The sequence below is a fragment of the Apis cerana genome, linkage group LG10, assembly GCF_029169275.1.
Source record: "Apis cerana isolate GH-2021 linkage group LG10, AcerK_1.0, whole genome shotgun sequence".
NCBI lineage: Eukaryota > Metazoa > Arthropoda > Insecta > Hymenoptera > Apidae > Apis > Apis cerana.
In genome coordinates this window covers 10,387,257-10,414,345 of record NC_083861.1, presented here as the reverse complement: position 1 = coordinate 10,414,345, position 27,089 = coordinate 10,387,257, and the positions used below count along the sequence as shown (strand labels likewise).

The window sequence follows — 27,089 nt, the reverse complement described above, 5'->3', positions numbered from 1 at the left end:
ATTCAGATCCTATGTGCACATAATATATGTGTGTATGCGCGCGCGTATATATGTATATATTATGTAATCTATAAATTTATTTGTCATAAAATTCGTAGTTGGATATCAATTATTAATAATATAAGTGAATAAAAAATTTGTAATTATTAAATTTATTAGTATTATTATTTTTATTCTAAAAACAAATTGAAATAAATATATTCAAAATAAAATAAATAAAATAAATTTTTATTTCTATATAAATATATATTATAATTTATAAATAAATAATATTATGTATGAAAAATATGATCAAAGTTAATTATATTTTTATATATGTAAATAATAAGTCATATTAATTATGTATTTATTTGTTTACAATCTACAAACAAAAATACGAATTTCTGCTGAACATTTTCTAATAATATTCCAATTTATTAATGATCCATTATGTATTAAAATGGCAATGAAATGTGATTAATATTTGAATATAATCTTTTTTTTGAAGTTTTGTGACATTATTAATAAATTCAAAATAATTTGTTTTATAACATTTAAAATAATTAATTTATTTTATCTTGTGTTATAATATATAAAACTCTATGATGTCCATATTACAAAGACTGTCAAAATTACCTCAAAATTTATATTGTTTTGCAAACATTCAAAGATATCCAAAACGAAATGAAAGTTTTTTATCTGCATCTCGACAATCTTCATTATTGAAAACAATATTCAAAGCAAGTTTAGTAGGAATTTCTATCGGATTTCCAGTTGGTATAATTTTTACAACAGGTTATACTTGGTATATAAATAAAAAAGCTGCAAAAACTTATCATTTGGAAGGGAAAGAAAAAAAAATTAAAATACTCCAAGAAAAACCATCAGTACCAATTTCTAGAGAAGTACATCAAATTTAAATATAATTATTAAAAATATTAAAGTTATTTAAAACATTGATTTATGTATTCGATTTTAATTTTTCTATTTTTGTAAAGTATTATTATATTAATATATTGTATCTATTCAAAATTTTATAATTTTATATTAATTTTATATTTTTAAATTTTAAATTTAATATTTTATATATTAATATTTTTTTAATTTAACATCTTATTTTTATTATAGGTTGTTTCTCCAATGGATCCTACTGAATTAAAGTTGACTTTATTTCAATATCAGACATGTCCTTTCTGTTGTAAGGTAAAATATTTATATTTTTATAATTTATTTAATAAGTAATAAATTAAATAATGATATATATATTTTTAAAACAAAAATATAAATATAGAATATTTAATATTATATATTAAATTTTTTTTTCTAATTTAATTCTAATTTTTTAACATGAATTCTAATAATTATAAATATAAAAATATTTTAGGTCAGAGTTTTCTTAGATTATTATGGAATATCTTATGATATTGTTGAAGTTGATCCTGTATTACGAAAAGAAATATCTTGGTCATCTTATAAAAAAGTACCAATACTTTTAGCACAAATAGATTCAGGATATCAGCCTTTAAATGATAGTTCAATGATTGTTTCTCTATTAGCATCATATTTAAAAGATAGATCACAAAAAATAAATGATTTAGTAGAATATTATCCAAGTATAGCAATGCATGATGAAAATCAAAAATTGAAATATGAAATCATGAATAAATATTTCTTAATGTATAAAGAAAATTTAATTTCAGATGAAAATATTAATGAGATTATGTAAGTTTTATTACACAAACAATAACATTTTATTTTTTTATATTAAAGTAGATTAAAATTTATATTTTGATTAATTTATATCTTTTATTATAGAGAAGAACGTAAATGGAGACAATGGGTTGATGATGAATTTGTACATACATTATCACCAAATGTATATAGAACACTTAGTGAAGCTTACAAAACTTTTAATTGGTTTTCTGAAGTAAGTATTTAACAACAATTAAATAATCAAACAAAATATATATTAATTTTAATGCTAATATATAAATTTAAAAAATAATAAAAAAATATATAATAAATTTCATTAATTAGGTTGGTAAATGGAAAGAATATTTTCCAATGTGGGAAAGATTAATAATAATAAATATAGGTGCTATAGCTATGTGGTTTATATCAAAACGTTTAAAAAAAAGACATAATTTGAAAGATGATGTTAGACAATCTTTATATGATGAAATTAACAAATGGTTATATGCTATTAAAAAACGTGGTGATACATTCATGGGAGGAAAAAAGCCTAATTTATCAGATCTTGCTGTTTATGGAATTTTGAAAAGTATAGAAGGATGTAGTGCTTTTAAAGATGCTTTAGAAAATACTAAACTTTGTACATGGTATGATGCTATGGCCAAAGAAGTAGAAACACATTCAGGAAGCAAATATTTAATGGCTAAATAATATAAATAATTTATACTTATAGATTTATATTAATATCTTATTTACTTCAATTTCATTAAAATTATTTTGATTTTATTATTATTATAATTTATCTTAATTGTTATAAGAAATTAATATAAATAAAATTACATTTTATGTTATTTTATTAAAGCATGTACAATATGTTAGTATAAAATTAGTATAGTTAATATGATAAAAAGAAATAAAAATAAATTACATTAAAGATAATAAACTTTTAATGCTAAAAAAATATGTATATAAAACTTCAAATTAATATAAAAAGCATAATAAGAAAAAATCTATATTTCGATAGATTTAGAAGATATTTAGAAGATAAAAACATATATAAATAATTTTCTGCATTAATATAATTTGTAAGTATTACATGATAAAATAGTACTTATATCTTTTGATATTTCTTATATCTTTTTAATTTTTTTTTAATTAAAAATATTATATTTTTTAATTTTTAATTTATTTACATAAATATAATTAAAAAAATTATACATTAAATCATACATTAATTTCTATATTTCATAATATCAAATATCAATTCAAACTGTACAAGGTATTTGACGGTATGTTAATGAAAATCCTTTATTTTCAAAGTCTCCAATTTCATTTCCATTTGTAATAACATATAATACAAATGGTTTGGAATATGCTAAAATAAAAAAAATTATTAATTGTATTTTTATTAATTCTATATTATATATATATATACTTTAAATATATATGATCATTATATAGGAATATACTTACATGTTTTTGTTACAAAACCATTTCCACAAAATCTTTCTGTACCAATTGCAATACCATTTTGAAATGGATGTGGAATAATAACAAAATCTTGAGTACAGTTTTCTCCTGCTTGTGCTGCATATTGAGGGTCTATTTTTTGATTTATTTATTTTTAATAATGAATGAAATTTTGAAATATTAATTTATTTCAAGAAAGAAAAAATAATAAATCATTTTTCTATAATTTTTATTAGAGAAATAAATAATAAAAAAATAATAAATATTATATGATTTCAAAAAATATATAATTTTAGGATGAATATATTTTAATATTTTTATATTCAAAATTAGAAAATAAATTTGTATTTATACAAAATAACAATTATATTAAATTTGAACAAGAATAAACATTTTATAAAAAATTTGATGTTCTATTGCTTTTTAAGTAAATTTTAATTTGCAATTATATTTTTTTTCTTTCTAAAATTATAATCTTAATATTACTAATATAACTATGGATATATATCATAGAAATAAATAATTAATTAAAATATTACAATATATTTTACCCATTATAAAATCAAATACATTTGTATCTCCAGAAACAGAAAATGAATTTGAACTTGTTTGAGACCATTCAATAGCACAATATCCTTGTGCCATTCTTATACATACACCATAATTTGTATTTGCAATTTGTCGTGTACCAAAGTTTGGTGCTAAAATAATTTATATTATTGGATTAAAAATTTAAATAATATCTAATTTAATTTATCAAATTTAATTTTTAAAATTCTTTTTCTAAAATACTAATTATTTCACTATCATTATTGCACTAATTATTGCCTAATCAGATTGTTTTTATAATTATTTTTTATTATTTATGTATATTTATATATTTTGAAATAATTGACAATTTATATAATTTTTTAATTATTCTTCATATAAATTAAGTAGTTATAATACCTCTTGGATTTTGTGTTATGCCATAGTTAAAACTTGTTACAGTATTTGAAATACTATCATAATACTGCAAACATCCATTTGGAGCTATAAAAAAAATTCTTTATCAATTGGTATATTTTGATATTATATTATTTTATTTTATTTTAAACATTAGATGATTCTTGACTAATTTTATATAATTTAAAAAATATATTTTTTTAATATCATTACAATCTTAAAAAAATATATATTTTTTCAATATTTTATTTTTTAAAATATAAAAGAATTATAAATTTTATAAATAAAATTATTACTATTTTTTTATATAATATAATACAAGCAAATTTATAAATTTTATTTATAAATTTTATTTATAATTTAATTATGAAAAATATTTGATAAAAAAGGATATAATATACATGCCTTTATATGTAGAATCGCAAGATAATTGTTGAATTCTTATATTCCAACGATCTTTATATCTAGAGTTAGTATCAACTGATATCATAATAGGTGTATCACCATTGAAATCTACATATACTGAAAAATTTAAATCAATATTTTAAATTAACTGTATCACTTATATTATTTAATAATAAATATATTATACATATAATTATACATAAATATATTACAATTAAATATTTAATATAATATTATAATATATTTATTTATAATTATATAGTTATATAGTTAATTTTTATATTTATATTTAATTATTATTAATTTTTATAAGTTTATATTTAATTATTTTTAGTAGTTTTATTTATTACAATGTTGGTTTGCATTTTCTCCACAAATTCGAGGTACTATACTTCCAGATCCAGAAACTAAAATAAACTCAAAGTCACAAATTCCGCTAGCATTTGGTGAAGCAAGAGTAAATTCCAAAAAATCCAAACGTAGCTAAAATCAATTTGATATTATAAATTGATATTATTTTATTTAAATATAATTATAAGTTATATAAATATAAATGTAATGAAAATCAGAAAATAAGAATATATATTACATATTAAAGTAATCTTATAGTTATATTTATTATATACTTCATCACCATATATTTTCAACACATTCTATTCAGTTCAATAATATAAATCTCAAAAATAATTTTTATCAAATAATAATATAAATTTAAAGTTTTAAATATATTTTATTAACTTACTTGACAAATATTTGAATTACAACGTTGTACTGTTATTGTACATCTGCCTTGTCCTTCATAAGTTGTTGGATATTCTGGATTTGTAAAATATGTATTATTTACATTTGTTGTGGAACTACATGTTTTTTGAACTATAGACATAAAATTCAAGTACTTATTAAATCTCATAAATATAATAAAAATTAATTAAATTCTTAAATTACTTACAAATACAACAAATGCCATGTCCATTTGCACAAGTACCAGATGGTACTCCACCATAATCACGACATTCTCTTCTAGTAAAACAGGTACCATTTAAATTATTGCTAGCAAGACATTGTGAATTTGCAAAACGAATTACACTGAAGAGCGGGAAAACTGTTTAAAAATTTATTTAATAATTTGATATTATTTTTATATATGAATATTTATATTAAGTTACATAGCAAAAATTAAAATATAATTCTTAATAATTATAATTATAATTATAATTTATCAAATTATACAGTTTTATATAATTTTTATTATTTTTTCAATTCCTTTAATATTATTTACAAATACAATACAAATACAATATAATATTTTAGAAATAATACTTATTTTTTTATTACTTACATCTTCCACGAGTCATTGAATTTTGAATTTCAATAATATTATCATTATCTAATCGACAATTAACGCAATTTCCAAAAAAGAAAATTATCAACCAAACTATACGGAACATCTTTCAAATTATAACTGTTCGAAATACATACAATTCTACTTTACATTTCGTACAACGGTATCCAAGAAATTAGAACAATTAGCATATAAATGAAAACTATATATCTTATAACTTATATATACTTACTATCTGCTTATATTTACATAACTGGATTGTTAAAATATTCATTATATATAAAATTCGATTCAATAATATAAATTATTTAAATATTAAAATTATTTAAATTATTTAAATATATTTTACACTTTATTAATTAGCTAATTTATTAAATTCACATAATTTTAATAAAATTAAAGCAAATTTCTATAAACAAATTTTATTAAATGTTTAAAATGACGAATATAAAAATATGAAAGAGAAAAAGAAATAATTGAATCACGATAATTTTTTACAATAAAAATAATATAAAATTATTTATATATATATATATATATATATATATATATATATACATACAAAATACTAATTAGAAATCTTATTTATTGTTCTACAAAACGGACAGTATCCATTTCGTAATAAAGCCAATTCATAATCATCCAAATGAAATAGCTAAAAAAAATAAAATTATTATATTTATTGCAAATTAAATATAAATATATTTTAATTTAAAATGATTTATAATATCATCAATCAATTTTTAATTATTTATATTTTTTAAATATTTAAAATTTTTTTGTAATTTAATTTAATATAATATCATAATATGAATAATATTTAATTTGGTATACCTTTAAACAAGATTTACAAAATGTGATTTGTAAATCAGGTAAAAGATTTTTAAAATATTTTGTTTTAAATGGTTTTGGCCATTTAATAATTAATACTGTACATGGGTCCATACTTTTTAAAACATTTCTTCCCACAATTATAGTAGAACTAGATTTTTCCTAAAATAAATAAATTTGATATGCAATAAATATATTTGACGTGAAATATATGATAAAAATATAATGCTTATTAAAAGATAATCAAAGATATTCAATATATATTATTATTATTTATTAATTATATTAATATATTTTTAACTTACGAAATTATAAGTTATATATATAATTATTATAAATAATAATTATAAATTTGATAAGCAAATATAGAAATTTTTGAAATAATATTATTTAAAAAATTAATATAATATTTCAAATTAATCCATTTATAAGATAGAATATAACTTTATTTGAAATTATTTATTTTAAATTATTATTTCATGTAAATTCATATTTATATGTTATTAAATAAAAAAATATCAAATACATTTTTATAAATTCAAATGAAATTATATCCTCTTCTGTACATTTCTTAGTAAAATTATTATGAATTTATGATGATACCTCATATTTCATTAAACGAGCTGTAAAAAGATCTACTTCAGTATTAACAGAAAATTGATCTGTATCTGAAATATCATTAGATAATGATGATTCATTTATTAACTTTTCTGCTTCTTCATCAGATATACTTTCTTCTAATTCAAATTCAACCAATGGTAAAATTTCTGTAATTTTGTAAATATTGTTATAAAAATTGTTATAAATATATATAATTAAATTACAATTTTAATAAATATTATAAACACTTTTTTAAATTATTAAAATATTTTTATATAAAAATTCAATTATTTTTAATGTAATTCTTTATATATAATTTATAATGATATAATAAGTATTTTTAATAAATAAAAAAATAAATTATATATATACATACACATTAAATAATATTTACCAAACATTACAAAAGAATATTGAAATTTTAATCCACATTGCACACATTTTCCTTCATTATTTGATGGCAACAGAGGATTAAAAGTTGAACATTTATAGCAAAGTGGTAAAAGTTCTTCTGGATCTTTATAAGATGAAGCTCGAGCATTTAAGTTTGAAATTTCTAATTGACTAAATTGATTTATTGGAATTTTTATTTTTCGTAGTCTTTCGAGTAATTGCGTACTTAATTTATTAGCACCAAGAAAATTGGCTTGTTTTAATAATGTATATATTATGATAAATTTCGAGACACCTTCAATTTGAATATTTTCAGTTTTAATTAGAAGAAATCGTGCAATGTTGAAAAGAGCATCTGGCATTAATGATGTAAATGGTTCTTCCTAAAAAATATAGTATTTAATAATTCCTAATATAATTTTCATTTTAATATTACATTATAATATTTTAATTTACATATTATAATATTTTAATTTAATACATTATTTTATTTGTTAATATTTTTTTATTATAATTTAAAATTTATATAATGTAATTTTATACTACATTTTAGATATATTAGAATCTGAATATAGCAGAGTTTGATATTTTAGAAATGTTGAATTATTGGACTATATTTATAATTAAAAAAAATAAATAAAAAAAATTTCAAAAATAATTATGATTAATATAATAATTGTCAAATAATGTTCATATGATTATTATAATTAGAGCATACTGGATTATTGAATATTAAATTATCAAAATTTTATTTTTATTAATATATTATTATTATTACTTATTACTATAATGTTATTTGTAATTTTTATCTTATGTTTATATAATGTATTATATTATTATATAATTTTTATTGGAACTATTAATGTATTGTAAATTATATTTAATAATTACCACATATTTATGCACTTCATGATATGCATAATAAATTTCAGCTTTTTCATAATATTCAAAAAATATTGTTTGTAATTCATCCGTAGTTTTGTTAAGATTTAAACTTATTTGAGAAAGTAATAAATAAAAATAAGAAGCATCACGAAATCTTTTTTCAGTAACTGCATTTTTAGCTAACATTATCAAAACCATTATAGATTCATCTGATTGGCCAGCTATCTGAAATGCTACAGAATTGAATGAATTTTTTTAACTTTATATTTTTAATATTATTTCACATAAATTTAATATAAAAAAATTATAAAATATTATTTTTTAAAATATATTTTTATTATATTTTATTCAAATATTAATTTTAATAATATATAATATTATTTAGATAAAAAATAAAAAATTATTAAACAAAATTATTGAACATTAACAAAATTTAAATATGAAAAATTCTTAATTTCTTTTAATTATTAGTTTCTATTTAAATGGATATATATATTGAAAATAATATTTTTTTATATTTACCTTTTTGTGCTTCGGAAAAATGACCAGTTTCTGCCAACCATCTTGCATATGGTCCATATATTCTAGCTTTCAGTTTTGGATTTCTTTCAGCTAATTCAAAAGCTTCTGGCCAAGCTTGAGCTTCTACTAAAACATCTGCTACATCAGGATCATCTCCTAAACGGCTAAAAATTTCTGCTGCGCCATGTGTTGCACCTAATCTTTTCAATTTTTTAGCAATTATAGTCAGATTATCTCTATCTGTCTTATCAAGTTGTCTGCCAACTTTAATTAACATATCAATCCAACCATATTCTGCAATTATATTTATGGCACGATCAATATCTCCTGCTGAAAGAAACATTTCTGCTGCAGCACGAGGTTCTCCAAGACTTTTAGCCCATTCTGCTCGTTTACGAAGTAAAATTGTACGATCCTAAACATATTATTAAAATTTTTTTTTATTTTATTTATTAAAAAATAATATATTAAATATATTTTTTACTAACCTGATTGTTTCCACTAACAATAAATTCTTGTGCAATATCAAACATACGTAAATCGGAATACATAGTTAATGCATATTGTTGTAAACCAGCCTTTTGAAAAAGTTTCGCAGCATCTTTTAGCTTTCCCATAGCAGCTGCAGTAGTAGCCATACATGCTTCTCGTCCCCATTCTCCAGATTTAAGTTTTTCTTCTACTTCTGACAAAACTTCTATATATCTTAAATTTTTAACTCTAGCAAAAGAAGAGTATGCAATATTTAATTCTAAGTTTTCTAATGCAGCAATTCCCAGAGCAAACCAGTCAGAATCTGCTACTCCAAGACATGCTATATGATAAGCATCAGAAAAAAGACTAATATCAATATATTGATACATAAATAATGACAATGGGACCTATATATAAATAATAAATATTTCAATATAATAATATTGCGATTACAGTATGTAGTAACTGTTTATAATTAAAACAGAAATTTACCTCTATAGTAACAATAGAACAACCATTTAAACAATACACTTTTGATTTATTATGACCCATAACAAGTCCAGAAAATTTTTGTCTATATTCTGTAAAATTTCCTACTTTTATTGCTAAATATTCTCCAGTTGAAAAACACATTATTTCTTCAAAACAAGTATTAAAAGCCACACTATTTACATTTTGAAATTCTTGAAGTTTTTCTTCTGTATATAAATCAAATACATAAAGAATTCCATGATCACTAACAACAGCAAGTTTTTCTTTTAATGAACTAATATCAAGGCACCTTACAGAACTTTCAATTTTTAGTAAGTATGCTGGAAAAGGATTATCTAAATATATTTTTACTATATATCCAGTGTTTAAACCTAAAAAACATAAAAACAAAAATTTATTAAATATCTTAATTTTATTTAATAGTCAAAAATAATTAATAAAAAAAATTAATATAAAAATAAAAAAAATTACTCATATAAATAAATGATTAAATTAATGTAAATAAAAATTTAATAATATTAACAAGTATAAGATTATGATGGTATAATAATTAAATTAATAATTTTAATGGATATTAAAAAATTGCAAATATTAATTTTATTTTATTTTATTATTAAATAAAGTATTTTTTTTTATATTAATTCATATAAAATTATGCAAACCTATAATAAGACATTCTTGTCCAACTGGTCCACCAACAACTTTTATATAAGTTATAAGTCCATCAAGTATCCATTCTCTTTCTATTATACCATTAAAAGATAAACTTTGCAATCTTCTTTCTGTACATAAAATTAAATTATTTGTAGTTATGACTAATAAATTACAACTTAATGCTTGATTTAATTTTTCATATATGCGATAATGCATTCCATCATTAGAATTTAATGGTTCATAAATTATTACTCGTTCTGATAATTGAACTGCTAATCTATTCTTGTACACAGCAATGCGATGTATCTAAAATAAATAATTTTAATAACATAATATATATTAATTTTTTAAATTTCAATTATAATTTATCATTATATAATATATTAAATATAATAATATATAATAATATAATATATAATATATAATATATTTTAATTTAAAAATTAAAAAAGTTATATCTAAATTTTAAATTTACTATAAAATTATATTTTATACTTTTTTTACTTACTAAATCTTTACATTTAATACGAACTTTTTGACTAGTAATTAAATTTTGTATTATTACATCAGTCATATTTTCTCTATATGCATATCTATCTCCATATAATCCATGAATAATGTCCCAAGATAACTGCAAATATGTTACTATTCCATCTTGACAGCCAAGAGCCTAAATAAACAAACATATAATATAATTTGTAAATAATTATATTATAAATACATATAAATTTACATTATAAATTTTAAAATACATTATAAATTTTATGCATCAAAGTATATCATAAAATAATAAAATTATACAATTATGAATTAAAAAAAATAAACATTTTTTAATTAAACATTAAATGATGGAAATTTTTAATCATACAACATGTGTAGAAGTTGGATGTACAGCACAGCTCCAAATCCAAGAGGAAAATATTCCACCAACATTAATTAATTGTATTCCATCATATGTCATTAGTATACATTGTTTATTACTTCCACAAACTAAAATATATTGACCTCCTGCAAAATTACACATTTTAAGAGGTATAAAATTAAGTAATCTATCTTTTCCAAATGGTTTGCCTGAAATTGAATAAAAAGATATGGTCCCATTCCATTCAGCAATACAGAGAACATCTGTTGATTCTTCCCTGTGAATAATATAGGAATAAATTACTACAATTTCACTAATTCTACATAGAAAATACTTAAACTACGATTATTATACTATAAATTATAGTATGATATAATAAAATGAAATTTATAAATTAAAATCAAAAATAATAAATTAAAGAATATAAATTTTAATATAAGTTATATTTGTTATAATTATTTTTTTACCATTGTCTATTCCACAATAAACTCCAAATAGGTGTTCCAGTTTGTCTCTCAATTCGTGTCTGTTCTTCTCCATTCTAAAAATATTATAATAAATTAAAAATAATATTTGTATAGAAAATTTTTAATAACAAAATTATTTAAACACTATATTATTTAACATTACAAAACAAAAAAAGGAAAAATATTATATTTTGAGATTATATTCTAAGATTTTTTTGATAAGATTATATTTTTAAATTTTTGGTAATGCATAAGTCATATAAATAAAACAAACTTTATTTCTTATAGAAACATAGCCAGATGCCAAACCAATTGCTAGATATTGACCATCTCTTGTCCAAGCACAACAATTTACTCTTCCTCTTGATTTATGCTTTACAACAGCTTTTTGTTCTGGAGACCAAAATGCTATATCTGATAAAGAACAACTTAAAAGTTGATGTGATACTGGATTGAATTGCATAGTTTGAACAGCTTCATTATGTCTAAAATAATATTATAAATATATAATCAATAAATTTTATTGTATATAAAATTTCTAAATATATAATTTTATTTAATAATAAATTGTAAAAAAGTATCATAAAAATTTTAATCATATTTTCATATGTATATATAAACATTAAAAAATTATATATATTCATTACAATGATTATATATATTCATTATATATATTCATTACAATGATTATATATATTCATTATATATATTCATTACAATGATTTATTACATATGATACAATGATACTACATTTGTATTTTTATATTTAAGAATTTCATTAGTTATTAAATTATTAATTATTATTTATTCAAAAAGTTATTTAATGCATATGTATAATTGCATTTAGTTATAGTTATAGTTATATTTATTATTATTATATTATTTAGATAATTTAATTATTAGATTTTAAAAATAGAAATAACTTACGAATATTTAAGTATACCCTCTAATCTTGATGTCCAAATAATAACACTTTTATCTGCACTACCTGATGCAAATTTTTTACCATCTTTTGCATAACATACACAATAAACTATATCTTTATGACCTATAAGTTACAAATAGATAACATATATATGATATATAATAGATTACATATTATTATTTATCATTATATAGATTATATATATATATATATAATTAATTTTTTTACATTTGAATCATTTAACATTTGAATAAATTTAATTACCTTTTAATGGTTGAATTAAAGTACCTTCATTAGTTTCATAAACAAGAACTTGTTGACCAGCAGCAATAACTAATTGAGTTCCATCCGGATTAAAACATAAATCATATATACTACAACAATATGAATAATATTTATTATTATAAATAATACAAAATAATAATAATGCAAATATAAAAATTTTTTTTATCCCATAAAACATAAAATTAATTTTCTAATAAAATGATTTTATTTTTTTATAGAAATTTTTTATTCAAATTTATATAAATTTAAATTTACAAATATTAAAAAAATAAATAATATATTTAAAATATAATTAATTATAGAAATAATTATCATAATATTTTATCATTAATAAATCTTGTCATTATATTACTAGTAAATTATAAAAAAAATTATAAAAAAAATTATATAAACATTTTTATATTATTTATTATTTATATTAATATATTTTAAATTATATTATATTATATTTTAAAATTGATTATAAACTATTATTTTATATTGAATATATGAAAGTATTATTTTCATATTTACCATTGTTCAGATTTATCTTGAACTTTATCAACCCAAGTTGGAGAAGCTTTCATGATTAATACAAAAGACAGTTTTATTTGTTTTAAAAAATTATCATTACTTTTCTATAAAAGTTTGTTTTCATGGTTTCCACGGAAACTATTAAAATGGCGACATCTATAAAGAATCATAAAATTTTCATTTACTTTCATATTGTATAAAAAAAAAAAAGTAATACAAAAAATTAGTTTAAAACGACATTAATTAATTAAAAAAATAAAACAAAATATTATACATATTTTAAATATATGTTATTTTATATGTATTATTTGATATTTTATATATCTACTTTTTATTAAATAAAAAATAAATTTAAATATTTTATAATCATTAAAAATTAAATAAATTGTATTGTTTTATGAAAATGATAAAAAAAATTAAATTTTTCATACAAATAAATTCAAAAAATTCTTATTATATCTTATATAACAATGTTTATATTTTATAATATTTATATTTATAATAAATATAGTAATTGTGCTAATTATAAATTTTCTATATATTATATATTAAATTATGACTATTTAATATAATTATATTAAAATAATATAATTAAAAAAATCAATTAATTATTGTCACAGTAATTTTAGTTTTTCAGAAATATAATTATTTTACTATGATAATATTACTATATATATATATTACTATTTTACTATTATTTTATTGTGATACTAATTGTATTATAATTACTAATTATATTATGACAATAATTATACTTTTTCAAAATTAATATAATATATAATATATTATTTATAAATTGTTAAATAATAATAATAATAAGAAATATTAATAAGACTATATTACTTTTATTATAATCTTTATTATAAAAAAGTTTATTTATATATTAAATATTAAAAGTTATATATATATTATAAATTTATACTACTATTAGAACATAAAATATTCCAAAATAAAATCCAAATAGGAAACATTATAGAAACTGTTACATTATACAACCAATTTCCATAAATCATTGAATCCATAATACTGAATACAAATGCTTGTTTTATAGCACGTTGTCCACGAAATAATATTGGAAAAAAGGAATCTGAAGAAAAGTTCACATATGTATAACATATTATGAATAAACTTGCAATTATAAATGGATGTAGAAAAATCCAGGTAAAGGATAGCATTTTGTGAAATCTGAAACATAATTTTATAAATTATAAATTTTATTATGAGGAATATAAAATGATGAATGATAAATATTTAATAATGATTAATAATTTTAAATAATTTCTATTAATTATTTTTATTAAGAATTTTAATTCATAATAAATTATAATTCAATAATTTAATATTCATAATTCATAATAAACATATAAATAAATAAAAGAAAAATAAATTGAATAAAATAAATATAAATAATTATAAATATACATATATTTGATTTTTAAATTTATATTATTTTTTGTTTTTATTATAACAAGTATGTAAAAGTAATTTTATTATAATAATTAAATAAAATATAAGTAATATAAAATAATAATAAACAATTTTAATATAATCAAAACTATTTTCAAGGTAGACTTACTTTGTGAAGTTTTGTTTTGGTGTTATTGATAGAATAATAGGTACATAAATTACAGCCATAAGAAGTGCTAGAGAAAAATTATGCATTGCTATACACATTAATATTGTTCCTAATTCTACTAATGCAATTACACAAATTAAAACTGCATTTTTATACTTCATTTGTCTAAAAATAAAAATATATTAAAATATAATGATACATATATAATAATTAATTAATACTAAAATTACCGTTTGCAATACAAAGGCCATATTAATGTTAAAATAGTTATAGCCATGAAACCAAAATATATAGAATCTTCCGTACGAAAATTCATTTCTCTGCCAAAATAAGTAAATACAATTGGGGATGTTGTAATCACAATTCCACAAATATGAACCCATAATATTTCTGATGTAATAACACCAATATCCAATTCATCATCCTATAAAATATATATTTACAAAAATTGAAATAAAAAGCATAATATTACAAGTATTGAATTATATTTATCATTATCATTCATAAATTATTTTATTTTCTTTTTTTTTTATAATACAACTTTCAATAAGTAATTAGTTTTGTAAATATATATTAAAATTATATTTTTAAAATATAAATATATATTAATATAATTTTGTAAATATAAATTAATAATAGAAATTAATAATAATTAGAAAAACAAACCTTTGATTGCTTAATAATAGAAATTTTTTTATCTTCTATAGAATTAGATATTTGAAGTCTTTGCCACATTGAAAAAGCTTTTATAAATATTCCAGCAATAATTAAGACTAAAGATCTTATATAAAGTCCTAAAATATTTTTTAAATGTTAATTATTTATATTATATTTATTAAACATAATAAATTAATAAATTTTTAAATAATTTTTAAATAAATATATAAGAAATTTTCTTTTTTTGAAGTAATTTATAAATTTTTAAATAATTTCTTACTAACAAAGATAAATTAGAATTTCAGCATAAATTTTTATTTTATTATATAATTATTATTGTTCACTTACCAATAGAAATGTAAGTATCAGTTGATGGAAGTAAATAAAAAAAATAAGATTGGTGAAAACGTTCTAACAAATTATTTAATGATCGTATAATACTTTCTATAATACGACCAACTTGATAAAAATTTCCATCAGAACTTTGATGACCAGGTTTTTCAAAACCTTCTAAAGTAATTGCTTCAATACCAAATCTATAACAATCATTTAGAAAAAATTATTAAATAAATTTTATTAAGAAAAATCATAATTAAAATATTAAATATAATTAATAATTAAAATCGCAATAATTTTTTTTAATAATTTATTTAATTAAAAAGTATAATAATTTATCTTTTTATAATTTTTTATATTTATTATTTTTTAAAATAATATTATACTATATATATATTATATTAATAATAATAATTTTTTACCTATGGAATAATCCATGATTTCCTGTTGGAATTCCAGTAGCTTGGCTTGTGATCATCATCAGAAGAGTATTAAAATGATACCACCAATTTTTAAATTTGTTTTTATATTTAACATCAAAACGTCTTTGAAACGATTGCCGAATTCCTTCTTTAGCTATCATATTTTGTGCCAAATTAAAAAGATCTAAATTGGGTAATCGTCCATTTAATCCTTCTATCTAGCATATAGTAAAGATTTATATTATTCCACCATTTTTTAACAAATTATTCTATATAAATATATTACACTACATACATACATACATACATATATATATATAAATTATACAAAATAAAAAAAATTATTATAAAATTAAAATGGAATGCAATTTTTTATTATAAATTTAATATAATTATATTTTAATATAGTTTTAATAAAAAAAAATAGAAAATACTTTAACATCAATAGATGAAATCTTCATTGAATGTAACTCCAAATTAATAGCAGCTTGAATTGAACCAGCGCGACCAGGAAGATCTCCAGATAATAATACTCCTTCATTACCACTTATAACTCCATGATATGCATCTAACCATGCTTGTATTCCTAATTGTTCATGTTCTGTTATTAAAAATATAATATCCTTTGCCCAGTATTTTTGTTCTACATCAATAAAATTTTATAACATATTAATGAAATATATATATATATATATATATATATATTTATAAATAATTAATTATATAAAATACATAAAATATTATGTAAAATTATATCTTATTTTTACATTTAATTTTAAATATTTATTTATTTCCTTACAATTTATATGATATATTTATATTTTTGCAAATTATTATTTAAATGTTTCTATATAAATACAAATATAAATACTGTAAATAATACAACAAGAATACTTTCTATTTTATCAAAAGATATAATACTATAAAATAAAATAATTAATAGTATTAATACAATAATAATTAATTTATATATTTATGTAAATACTTACTTCTACAAAATTTAGCAAATGCAAGAAGTAGAGCAATAGAAGGTGTAGTATCCAAATAAATACTATTAATTGGTCTAAAAGGAACACTTACTACAATTGCTTCTGTACTGGCTGCTCTTGAAGCTCTTATAATTCCATATATATTTTGACCTATAAACTATAAATACTTTATACTTTTACTATAATTCCTTCTTTGATAATGATAAAGAAATAACTTATCATTTAATAAATAACTTTAAAAAATATTTAAAAAATTGTTTACTTAAGAAAAAAAATATCTTTTTTTATATGCTTACGTGTTGTTCTTGGAAAGGATATATTAATGTAAAATTATGTAGAAAAACGTCTAAATGAAGCTGGTTTAATGTAGCAGTTAACCATGCATATGGCATTATATCTGGATGTTGTTTCATTTCATGCAATAAATGTACATAATAATGCTTTGCTATTTGTTCCAAATTACTTTCTTTTGTAACCAATCCTGGTAATAAAGCATTTTCAGAGAAATAGGTATCTATATATTTAAAAAATATATATATTATTAATAATATATCCTGCAATATTAATTGATAATAAATGTTTTAAATATCTGATTTACATATTTGATTTCTATTTATATAATTTTTAAATATATTAAAAATATAAAAAATTATATACATATACATACATAAGATAATGATAAAATTATAATATATAGAGAATAAAGTAATTAAAAAAAAATCTTTATTATATTTTAATATATTTTTTAATATATATTTATTATGATTTAAAATATTCTGTACAAATCATAAATAATACATTTTATTGCATTCTAATTAAATAATCTAAATTTTTATTTAATTCATATAATGATTTAATTGATATAAAGTATCTAATTCTTTTAATTTATAATATTTTAATAATGCATTTCAATTTTATACTTACTGTCATTAAATACGGGTAAAGCAAGAAGTAACATCCATATAATACCACTTATATATAAAAAATAACAAAGGGGCTGTTCCCATTTTAATAAAAATTTTATTATTTTTCCAGATCCTGCCCGAGGATCCGTTAATAAACCCATTGTTATTTCTACTTATTCATATTACATGTGCCTTAGATTAGTATAATTATAGACAAGATAGAAGATAAAAAACAAAAAGTTAATCAGATATGCTCTATCTTTATTCTTTTGCTATTTACTTTCTTAGTTTTATTCGGAAGATGGCGCTGATATCTTAATTTTTATCCTATCTCAATATTATATAATAAATACTATACTATTTATTTCTCTTTTATGTATACTTGCTATAGACAGACAAATCTAAATTTAAATATTTGAAAAAAGTTATATGTAAATATTAATTTAAAGAATATAAATTTAAAAATTTAAGAAAATATAATTTTATTTTTAAAAATATATTCTATATTAATTTTTATCATAATACTAAATTAATATCCTGTTTCGATTAATTCGAAGCAAGTATTCTAAAATAGATTATAAAAAAAAATTTAATAAAATAAAAAAATAAATCATAAATAATTTATTATATTTTTTTTAGATATTTATAGATTTGTATTATAATATTTATATAATATTATAATATTATAATATAGAATTAATGTATTATAATATTTTTATTAAAATAATTACAAAATAAAAATTTATTTTTAATCTTTACTCAATAAAAGTAGTTTATATATTTAAGTATTAAAAGTAGTTAATATTTAATTATTGTAATTAAAAAAATGTATACACAAATAATAATAAATATAATCATATATAAAATGTAATAACTTTATAATATATAACCTACCTAAAATATTCTGTATCAGAATATTTGTTTTATTTGCAGTTTATAATTTTTTATTGAACTTTAATTTCAATTAGAAATTATCATAGTTAACTATGTAATTCAACTCGTTAAATATATATTTATTTTTGTTGCTAGGAGAGTATTTTTACGATGTAAAGCATTCGCTTTAAAAATAAAAATTGTGAACAGAATAATGTGAAATACCAATCAAATTAGTTTTTATAAAATCAATTTAATTGAAATTTGTTATTAAAAACATATCATATTTGTTAAAAAAACATATCAACATCAAGTATAAAAACATTAGTTAAAACATCTTTAAAAATTATTATTGAAGATCTTGCATTAATCAAGTATGAACATAATTTATTATAATTCATTATATTTTTCATTCAATTTATTAAAACTTATTAAATTTTATTAAAGATTTATTTAAAAGTATTAATTTATATTATATTTGTTTCAAGTATTTAAATTTAAAACACAACCACGAATAGAGCGTCTTAACGCTTCAAGGATAACAACCTTGTCCAAAATTTTTAATTGGCTATATAAGAAAAAATTAAATTTTTAAATAGAACATTTATTAAATTAAGTATAACAAGATAAAAAGATAAAATATTGTGTTTATTAATTATAACAAACAATAAGAATATAAGTAAGTATATAATACACTTGTGTAATGTTTTATGTTTTCAGCAATTGTTTTTGGTATCACTCAACAATTATATATATATATATAAAAGAAAATGACCATCATAAAAATCAATATGTTAGAATATTTGGTTTGAAAATTAATTTAAATTTATTTTTATTTTTATGTAACAATGAAAATAGTGAGAAAAAATTCATTACATTTATCTAACTTGTCGAGATAATTTCGTGATTAATAACGAAATCAAAATCATTTGGAAGTTAGAATTATTTCCAATCTCTGGTTTATTTAACATAAAATACTGTGTTGTTTTTATAATGAAACTTTTCTCAATTTGATATCACTAATTAAAAAACATGTCTCAAAATAAGTTTCATCGTATAAAGAATGTTTTAGAAATAAAAATTAAAATTTATGTGTGATATTGAATTGATTTTTTCATAAAAATAATTCATCAAGGTATTAGCATGTATTGATTTTCGTTTCATATATTATCATATAAATAATCTTAAAATTTATTACAAAGTAAATGTAAAATATAAGTTTTTTGATGTATCATTAAATTATTTTCTTTATTTATTATTGATAATATAACAGGATGTTTAGTTTTGAAATTATAAGACTTTCTCAAATATAATCCTGTATAATATATAATATATAATATATAATATTATATTATATAATATATAATATATGATAATATAAAAAACCTTTATCAAATTTAAAATAATAGATTTTTATTGGTATGAAGTTTTAAAAATTATAATATGTAATATTTTTTCTTAAATATTTTTTTAAAATAATTAATTATTTTTTAAAATAAATTTATTTAAATAAATTAATTAAAAACTACTCAAGATGAAAGAACATCATAAATATATTTATATAACAAAATAAATAGAAGTCATATAAAACATATGTTATAGATAATATAAAGCTAATATTTCAGTGATGAAAGTGTCTTATAACTCTGAAACTAATATTAGAATACTTTCTTATTTTTCTTAATTAATGTTATCAAATTTCATTTTTAATCTTTTTAATCAAAATTATTTTTAATTTTTAAAAACATTTTATATATTTGTGAAATCAAAGTGTTAAGTATTAATTTATTCATATTACAGGTTATAAGCATGGATTATGAAGATGATTTCTTCTTCGAAGAGGATAAGATGTTGGTTTTATAAAATTAATTATTTATTTATTGAATGTTACCCTTCAATTTAAATCTGCTTCTCTTTTCTTGCAACATGCATGCCTGTATGCCACGGTACGGTGGGATAGTTTAATGGATCAAACATTATTATCTACAGATAATATTTCTTTGAAAAATGTTATTGAAGAATGTAAAGAAAATTCTGTTCCTTTAACCACCGTGTCATTGGCTAATGTTCAATTGCAACAATTTATCACAATGGAAGATCGCATGTATGCATTTTTTTGTTTCACTATCTTATTTTTTATTTTTTATTTTTGTCAAATATTTATATATATATAAATATATATAAAAATATATTAGTATATTAAAAAATATAAACTCTATATTTTTTTCTTTAATCAAAATATAGACCAGATGTAGAACTGGTCAATCAAGATCAATCTCTTCATCATTTATCTAATAATACAACGTAAGTTTTAATAATATGTGCTTATATTTTATATTGTATTACTCGATACTTGATTTTGATGTTTATAGTATGCTATTCAAATTAATATTGCAATTTCTTGTTTTTAATATTTTTAATAGTTATATTTATAATATTTTTTATAGTTATATTTATTTTTATAAACATTTAATATTTATTATTAAAAAATTTAAGAAAAATTTTTGTAATATTTGACATAAAATTTATATTATTTTATTATTTTTTAATTATTAAGCTTTGTTTTGCATGATATTACAAATAGAAGCTTTTCAAATTATTTTGTTTTATTATTTTGTATTATATATGCATATGATTAAATGTAATATTAAATAGTAAAATAATATTTATAATTAATATTTATTATAGATAATAGTATAAATGGTGATTTTTTTGTTAATTAATCTAATAATCAATACTTAAGATCAGTACTTAAGATTATATATTTTGTTTTTATTCTATATATATTTACATATATACTTATTATTTCATTATTATTCTTTGATTTTACAATGAAAAATCTTCATTGAAGATTGTATAATGGATTATATGTATCATTCATTTAATAATTGATGACATTGCTTTTTAACTAGTTAAGTGATTAACTAGTATAAAAATTACCTTATATTATAGAATACTTTATATTATGTAATACTTTATACTATATAAGAAAATTATATTATATAGAAAATATTATAAAATTATAATAACTATATTTATTTCATTTATAATATATAAAATATTATTAAAATAACTATTATATTTTTAAAATAATTTATATATTTAAATATTAAATTTATATTATTGATATGTAATATATATGTATTTTCTTTTTTTTGTTAATGTAGGGGTATGACTATAACTTCTGGCAATGTTGCAATACAAAAAGATAGCAGTAATCTTATAGGCATTAGTATTGGAGGAGGAGCACCCTTATGTCCCTGCTTATATATTGTACAAATTTTTGATAATACACCAGCAGCAATAGATGGTACTTTACAATCTGGAGATGAACTTGTAGCAGTAAATGGAACATCAGTCAGAGGAAAAACAAAAGTAGAAGTTGCAAAAATGATACAATCTTGTGATTCTCAAGTCAGTATTAATTATAATAAATTACATGCTGATCCTAAACAAGGTCGTACTCTTGATATTGCTTTAAAAAAGGTAGTTATTATTAAAATTATATATTTATCATAAATTATTTTATAATTATATTAATGAATTGAATTTCAGGTAAAACATAGATTAGTTGAAGGAATGGGAAGTGCAACAGCAGATGCGCTAGGGTTATCACGTGCTATTCTTTGTAATGATGCTCTTGTACAACGATTAATGGCATTACAGCGTACAGAGAATTTGTATAGAGGTTTAGTTTCTCATGCTAAAGCTACTTTACATGCTTTTTTTGATCTGATACAAATATATAAAGGTATGTTTAGAAATTTTTAATTAGACTATCAAATTATATAAATGTATGTTGTGCATACACATATATATATATATTTAATATGGTAGTATTACATATGTAGTTAATTTACTCATTTAAAAATCAAAACAAATATTTAATATATGAATGGTTCATAAGAATATACTAAATTATAAATAAATATTAAAATTTACTAAATTATAAATAGTTTGTATTCTATATGTATATCATGATTCTATTAGTATTTTGATGTATTATATTCTTATGTATTAAATTTCATATTATATTTATTTTAGTATTTGGAGATGCCTTTGCTGCAATAGGAGTAAGAGAACCACAACCACGAGCTAGTGAAGCTTTTAGACAATTTGGTGAACAACATAGACAAATGGAAAAATTTGGAATAACAATTTTAAAAACTTTAAAACCTATATTAAATGATCTAGGCACATATCTTCATAAAGCTATTCCTGATACTCGATTAACTATTAGCAAATATGCTGATGCAAAGTTTGAATATCTTTCTTATTGTTTAAAAGTAAAAGAACTAGATGATGAAGAACAAAGTTATGCAGCATTACAAGAACCTCTTTATCGAGTAGAAACAGGAAATTATGAATATCGTTTAGTATTGAGATGTCGACAAGAAGCTCGGGCAAAATTTGCTAAACTTAGATCAGATGTACTTGTAAAACTTGAATTATTAGACAATAAACATGTTCAAGATGTTGTATGGCAAATGCAAAAATTTGCAGCTGGTTTAGCAAAATATTATTCTAACGCACGAGATTTATTATCTGCAGTAATGTTATTTCCTGTTGAAGTTGATTTATCACATTCAGCATTTCAATATAAATCCACTGGTCCTCAAGTAATAACTGATGGAGAAGATATAGATGAATTTGAATCGGAAGAAAAAACAAATATAAATGAAGATTTACTCATAGATACACAGAACTTTTCACTCGTAACTTCAGAATCTAATAATATGTAGCAATATGTTTCTTTTGCAAAAAATTTTAATTATTATGCTCTTTTATTAAAATTTAATCAAATGATATTACAGTGAAATTTTTCCATATTATTTTTAATGAAATTTTATATTCTTCATATTTTATTATTTTCCATAGTATAAAAAAATAATATTAAAGATTATTATTTTGAAAAATTGTATATTTGTAATAGGTATGTGTGTATATATATATATATATATATATATATATATATATATATATATACATATACATACACACAGCATATTTTATATTTATATTCTAGCTATTTTTGTTTTCTTAAAGATATTTTTATTAAAATTTTCTTGATACTATAAATATTAATTATAAGATGCAAAATATGTATATGTTATATTTTTAAGTTTTATACAATAATATTCTTATTACCATATATTATATACAAAGTGTTAATATATTTATTATATGATATCTATATAGTATGGGATCTAAAGACTAAAGCAAAAGTTGATATATAAAAATTTTATTTAAAGTTTATTTATTAATAAGCAAAAAATTTATATTAAATGAAATGGAATATAGATAGAACAAAACAGCTTTATTTCATATAAATATATTAACACTCATATATAAACATTTTAAAAATATATAATTGTTATTTTACAGTCAAATCTTTATGTTGCTTAAATATTTTATTGAATAGCTTAATAACAAATTTAATGTTTCTTCATAATATATATACATATATATATATATATGTATATATGTATATATATAAAAGTGTAAAATTTATGATATATAATGTGGAATATCTGTTATTATGTTGCAGAATTGATTGATTTTATAAAAATAAAATTCTATGTCTGTTCTATGTTATCTTACATGTAAATATAACCATTAAAATCATATCAAAATATATTATACACATGTAACTTATACATATATAAAATAATTCTTAAAAAATATTTATATTTATAAGATTTAAATATAAAATATTTTTATAAATATTGTTATTCCTAAAATACTGCTACTAAAATCATATCATCATAATTTAAATTTTTACAATCGGCGATTAATGAATGTATAACATCAATTTCATCTCTTCTCATCTTGTGAAACCGATTTCCATTAAAATAGCATACAATAAATTAGTTCCACAATAAATTTTCAATTTTAGCAGTATTAAAATAGCATAATATTTATTATAAATCTAATCTTTTAATACGATTTAGTCTTTTAATATGATTTTTCAATTAAATATTAAAAATATTAAAAATATATGGTTTTAATTTTGAATAATTATTTTTGTAAAATAATTATTTAATAAGAATAATAATTTTTATTATTTATTTTCACTTATATATTTACTCAATTTTTTTTATTAGAATTTTTAGACATTTTTTTTTTCATTTTAAAAAATAATTTCTTTTCATCAGCTTGCATCTAAAATAAATTGTAAATTAAAGGAATATGAGATTTTCAAGCATTAATTTGTGTTATTTAAAAAAAATTGAATCTAAAAATCAAGAAATTAAAATTTTTTTTTTCCATTTAATGATTTATAATATATTGAATTTGTTTCTTTTTAGAAATATAAATTAAAAAATATATTAATAAATTAGATATAAGTATAATATATCAATATTTATAAATTTTATAATTTTGCAAATTGAATGAATTAAAAAATAAGTTATTTAATTCAAAAGAAAAAATTATAGATATTTTATATACATATGTAGATATGTAAATATTTTTGTTTCTTGCATAAAAATTATATCAGAAAACTTCTATAAATCATAAAAAATCTTTAATAAATTTAATTCGATTAATACTAATTATATAACTTTCTAATACATTTAGTAAAATAAAGATTAAGTTATGTTAGTTATCCTAAATCAAATATATATTTATTTATTTATAATGTAAAATTTTATTTTATTTGCTTTTTCATTTATAATATATATAAATTTTTCATTTATAGTATATGTTAAGAAAATAAAAAAAAAGACATGTAACTTAATTTTTAAACTTTTTTTTTTTATTTAAAAAAATAACTACATTTTCATTTTGTCAGATGAAATATGCACTAAACCAAGAAGAATACAATCTGCTTCTAACATTGTCAGATCTGTAGATGCTCCTAAAAATCTTGTTGATAATTCCAAATCTTTTATTAATAATTTGACTTTTGAGCCTCTTCTATATTGACTAAAATAATAAAATTTGAATTATGATTTATTAGAATAAAAATGTATTATAAAAATGTATAAAAATGTATTTATTTCATAAATGTATGTATTTCACTTATAACTTACGATGAATTTTTTTGAGGTCTTGGGCATACACAATGAAATTTCCATCCAAAATCAATGTATAAATCATTATTAACAATATGAAAAATTTCTCCCAATACTACTTTTCCTTCTGGATTTCCTAGCTGAAATATGATTAATATAATATAAAAATATATATATATATATATATATATATATATATATATATATATATATAAAATAATATATAAATTATAGAAAAGAAATAAGAAAAAGAAGTTGAATTATATATAATATAATAAAATGTAATGTAATGTAATAAAATATTTCATATTTACATCTATGAATTTAGAATGCCGAAGTAATGAAGCGAAAGTATTCTGTTCTGGAGTTAGATTATTTTCAACTTCGAGATTTTTAGAAAATTGAGGAATTTGTTCAAAATTAGTAGATTTTGTTTTCTTGTCTTTTGTTACATTTATACTTAAATTTTCTTCTATACTATAATTTCGAATAAATAACAAATTGGTTTGAGGTATATAAGCAAAACATAATTGTTTAATTGCCTTCCGACATCGTTGAACTTTATTCATTTTAATGGAA

The 27,089-nt window shown here is 18.3% G+C and overlaps 6 protein-coding genes across 15 annotated transcripts; 2 read left to right on the top strand and 4 right to left on the bottom strand.

Moving 5' to 3' along the window:
• The first annotated feature begins 124 nt into the window (after positions 1 to 124).
• LOC108003051 (prostaglandin E synthase 2) lies at positions 125 to 3,139 on the top strand. Its single transcript, XM_017065129.3, has 5 exons — positions 125 to 884; positions 1,108 to 1,182; positions 1,364 to 1,701; positions 1,795 to 1,906; positions 2,017 to 3,139. Exons 1-5 carry the CDS (start codon positions 582 to 584, stop codon positions 2,380 to 2,382), a joined length of 1,194 nt encoding a protein of 397 aa, XP_016920618.1. The 5' UTR covers positions 125 to 581; the 3' UTR covers positions 2,383 to 3,139.
• On the bottom strand, positions 2,896 to 6,034 carry LOC108002984 (uncharacterized). Its single transcript, XM_062080382.1, has 9 exons — positions 5,831 to 6,034; positions 5,441 to 5,593; positions 5,234 to 5,364; positions 4,842 to 4,974; positions 4,492 to 4,608; positions 4,090 to 4,173; positions 3,693 to 3,842; positions 3,145 to 3,273; positions 2,896 to 3,046 (listed from the first exon to the last, which is right to left on the bottom strand). Exons 1-9 carry the CDS (start codon positions 5,937 to 5,939, stop codon positions 2,937 to 2,939), a joined length of 1,116 nt encoding a protein of 371 aa, XP_061936366.1. The 5' UTR covers positions 5,940 to 6,034; the 3' UTR covers positions 2,896 to 2,936.
• Positions 6,035 to 6,279: 245 nt separating this feature from the next.
• On the bottom strand, positions 6,280 to 13,902 carry LOC108002983 (intraflagellar transport protein 122 homolog). Of its 2 annotated transcripts, XM_062080374.1 has the most exons (16): positions 13,737 to 13,902; positions 13,203 to 13,312; positions 12,941 to 13,061; positions 12,288 to 12,498; positions 12,014 to 12,087; positions 11,553 to 11,823; positions 11,193 to 11,354; positions 10,693 to 10,990; positions 10,031 to 10,401; positions 9,553 to 9,945; positions 9,065 to 9,479; positions 8,549 to 8,775; positions 7,659 to 8,040; positions 7,268 to 7,431; positions 6,668 to 6,826; positions 6,280 to 6,488 (listed from the first exon to the last, which is right to left on the bottom strand). In XM_062080374.1, the coding sequence occupies exons 1-16, from the start codon at positions 13,787 to 13,789 to the stop codon at positions 6,402 to 6,404; spliced, it is 3,498 nt and encodes a 1,165-aa protein (XP_061936358.1). In that variant the 5' UTR covers positions 13,790 to 13,902; the 3' UTR covers positions 6,280 to 6,401. The 2 variants fall into 2 exon arrangements, with proteins under 2 accessions (XP_061936358.1, XP_061936359.1); XM_062080375.1 differs by lacking the exons at positions 6,280 to 6,488; positions 6,668 to 6,826 and having other exon boundaries at positions 7,267 to 7,431; positions 7,641 to 8,040.
• A 673-nt stretch (positions 13,903 to 14,575) lies between these two features.
• LOC108003010 (glycosylphosphatidylinositol anchor attachment 1 protein) lies at positions 14,576 to 18,919 on the bottom strand. Of its 2 annotated transcripts, none has more exons than XM_062080377.1 (10): positions 18,641 to 18,919; positions 18,013 to 18,230; positions 17,717 to 17,873; positions 17,162 to 17,313; positions 16,728 to 16,945; positions 16,318 to 16,505; positions 15,979 to 16,106; positions 15,543 to 15,736; positions 15,313 to 15,477; positions 14,576 to 14,921 (listed from the first exon to the last, which is right to left on the bottom strand). In XM_062080377.1, the coding sequence occupies exons 1-10, from the start codon at positions 18,780 to 18,782 to the stop codon at positions 14,645 to 14,647; spliced, it is 1,839 nt and encodes a 612-aa protein (XP_061936361.1). In that variant the 5' UTR covers positions 18,783 to 18,919; the 3' UTR covers positions 14,576 to 14,644. The 2 variants fall into 2 exon arrangements, with proteins under 2 accessions (XP_061936361.1, XP_061936360.1); XM_062080376.1 differs by having other exon boundaries at positions 17,162 to 17,370; positions 18,641 to 18,917.
• A 702-nt stretch (positions 18,920 to 19,621) lies between these two features.
• On the top strand, positions 19,622 to 24,321 carry LOC108003068 (PRKCA-binding protein). Of its 8 annotated transcripts, XM_062080367.1 has the most exons (8): positions 19,741 to 19,868; positions 19,983 to 20,173; positions 21,295 to 21,344; positions 21,455 to 21,598; positions 21,739 to 21,798; positions 22,662 to 22,980; positions 23,050 to 23,245; positions 23,539 to 24,321. In XM_062080367.1, exons 3-8 carry the CDS (start codon positions 21,304 to 21,306, stop codon positions 24,234 to 24,236), a joined length of 1,458 nt encoding a protein of 485 aa, XP_061936351.1. In that variant the 5' UTR covers positions 19,741 to 19,868; positions 19,983 to 20,173; positions 21,295 to 21,303; the 3' UTR covers positions 24,237 to 24,321. The 8 variants fall into 8 exon arrangements, with proteins under 8 accessions (XP_061936356.1, XP_061936351.1, XP_061936354.1 ...); XM_062080370.1 differs by lacking the exon at positions 21,455 to 21,598; XM_062080366.1 differs by lacking the exons at positions 19,741 to 19,868; positions 19,983 to 20,173 and adding an exon at positions 20,276 to 20,629.
• A 1,908-nt stretch (positions 24,322 to 26,229) lies between these two features.
• Positions 26,230 to 27,079, bottom strand: LOC108003006 (small ribosomal subunit protein bS1m). The gene is made up of 3 exons (XM_017065042.3): positions 26,825 to 27,079; positions 26,529 to 26,650; positions 26,230 to 26,421 (listed from the first exon to the last, which is right to left on the bottom strand). The coding sequence occupies exons 1-3, from the start codon at positions 27,077 to 27,079 to the stop codon at positions 26,268 to 26,270; spliced, it is 531 nt and encodes a 176-aa protein (XP_016920531.1). The 3' UTR covers positions 26,230 to 26,267.
• Positions 27,080 to 27,089: the final 10 nt, after the last annotated feature.

Bases quoted from the DNA above. Each gene is read 5' to 3' on its own strand.
- LOC108003006 (XM_017065042.3), bottom strand. From the start codon at position 27,079: ATGAATAAAGTTCAACGATGTCGGAAGGCAATTAAACAATTATGTTTT. The intron at 26,651-26,824 runs GTAAATATGAAA...ATCATATTTCAG, and splicing joins GGCATTCTAAATTCATAGAT to CTAGGAAATCCAGAAGGAAA. The intron at 26,422-26,528 runs GTAAGTTATAAG...TTATTATTTTAG, and splicing joins AGACCTCAAAAAAATTCATC to TCAATATAGAAGAGGCTCAA.
- LOC108003051 (XM_017065129.3), top strand. From the start codon at position 582: ATGATGTCCATATTACAAAGACTGTCAAAATTACCTCAAAATTTATAT. The intron at 1,702-1,794 runs GTAAGTTTTATT...CTTTTATTATAG, and splicing joins GAAAATATTAATGAGATTAT to AGAAGAACGTAAATGGAGAC. The intron at 1,907-2,016 runs GTAAGTATTTAA...TTCATTAATTAG, and splicing joins CTTTTAATTGGTTTTCTGAA to GTTGGTAAATGGAAAGAATA.
- LOC108002983 (XM_062080374.1), bottom strand. From the start codon at position 13,789: ATGAAAGCTTCTCCAACTTGGGTTGATAAAGTTCAAGATAAATCTGAA. The intron at 8,776-9,064 runs GTAAATATAAAA...TCAATTCTGTAG, and splicing joins TTTTTCCGAAGCACAAAAAG to CATTTCAGATAGCTGGCCAA. The intron at 6,827-7,267 runs GTATCATCATAA...TATTTATTTTAG, and splicing joins CTCGTTTAATGAAATATGAG to GAAAAATCTAGTTCTACTAT.
- LOC108002984 (XM_062080382.1), bottom strand. From the start codon at position 5,939: ATGTTCCGTATAGTTTGGTTGATAATTTTCTTTTTTGGAAATTGCGTT. The intron at 4,609-4,841 runs GTAATAAATAAA...TAAATTTTTCAG, and splicing joins AGAAAATGCAAACCAACATT to TATATGTAGATTTCAATGGT. The intron at 3,274-3,692 runs GTAAAATATATT...ATCAAAAAATAG, and splicing joins TGTATTTGATTTTATAATGG to ACCCTCAATATGCAGCACAA.
- LOC108003068 (XM_062080367.1), top strand. From the start codon at position 21,304: ATGGATTATGAAGATGATTTCTTCTTCGAAGAGGATAAGAT. The intron at 21,799-22,661 runs GTAAGTTTTAAT...TTGTTAATGTAG, and splicing joins CATTTATCTAATAATACAAC to GGGTATGACTATAACTTCTG. The intron at 22,981-23,049 runs GTAGTTATTATT...ATTGAATTTCAG, and splicing joins TTGATATTGCTTTAAAAAAG to GTAAAACATAGATTAGTTGA.
- LOC108003010 (XM_062080376.1), bottom strand. From the start codon at position 18,782: ATGGGTTTATTAACGGATCCTCGGGCAGGATCTGGAAAAATAATAAAA. The intron at 16,506-16,727 runs GTAAAAAATTAT...TGATTGTTATAG, and splicing joins AATCATGGATTATTCCATAG to ATTTGGTATTGAAGCAATTA. The intron at 15,737-15,978 runs GTTTGTTTTTCT...TATATTTTATAG, and splicing joins CTATTATTAAGCAATCAAAG to GATGATGAATTGGATATTGG.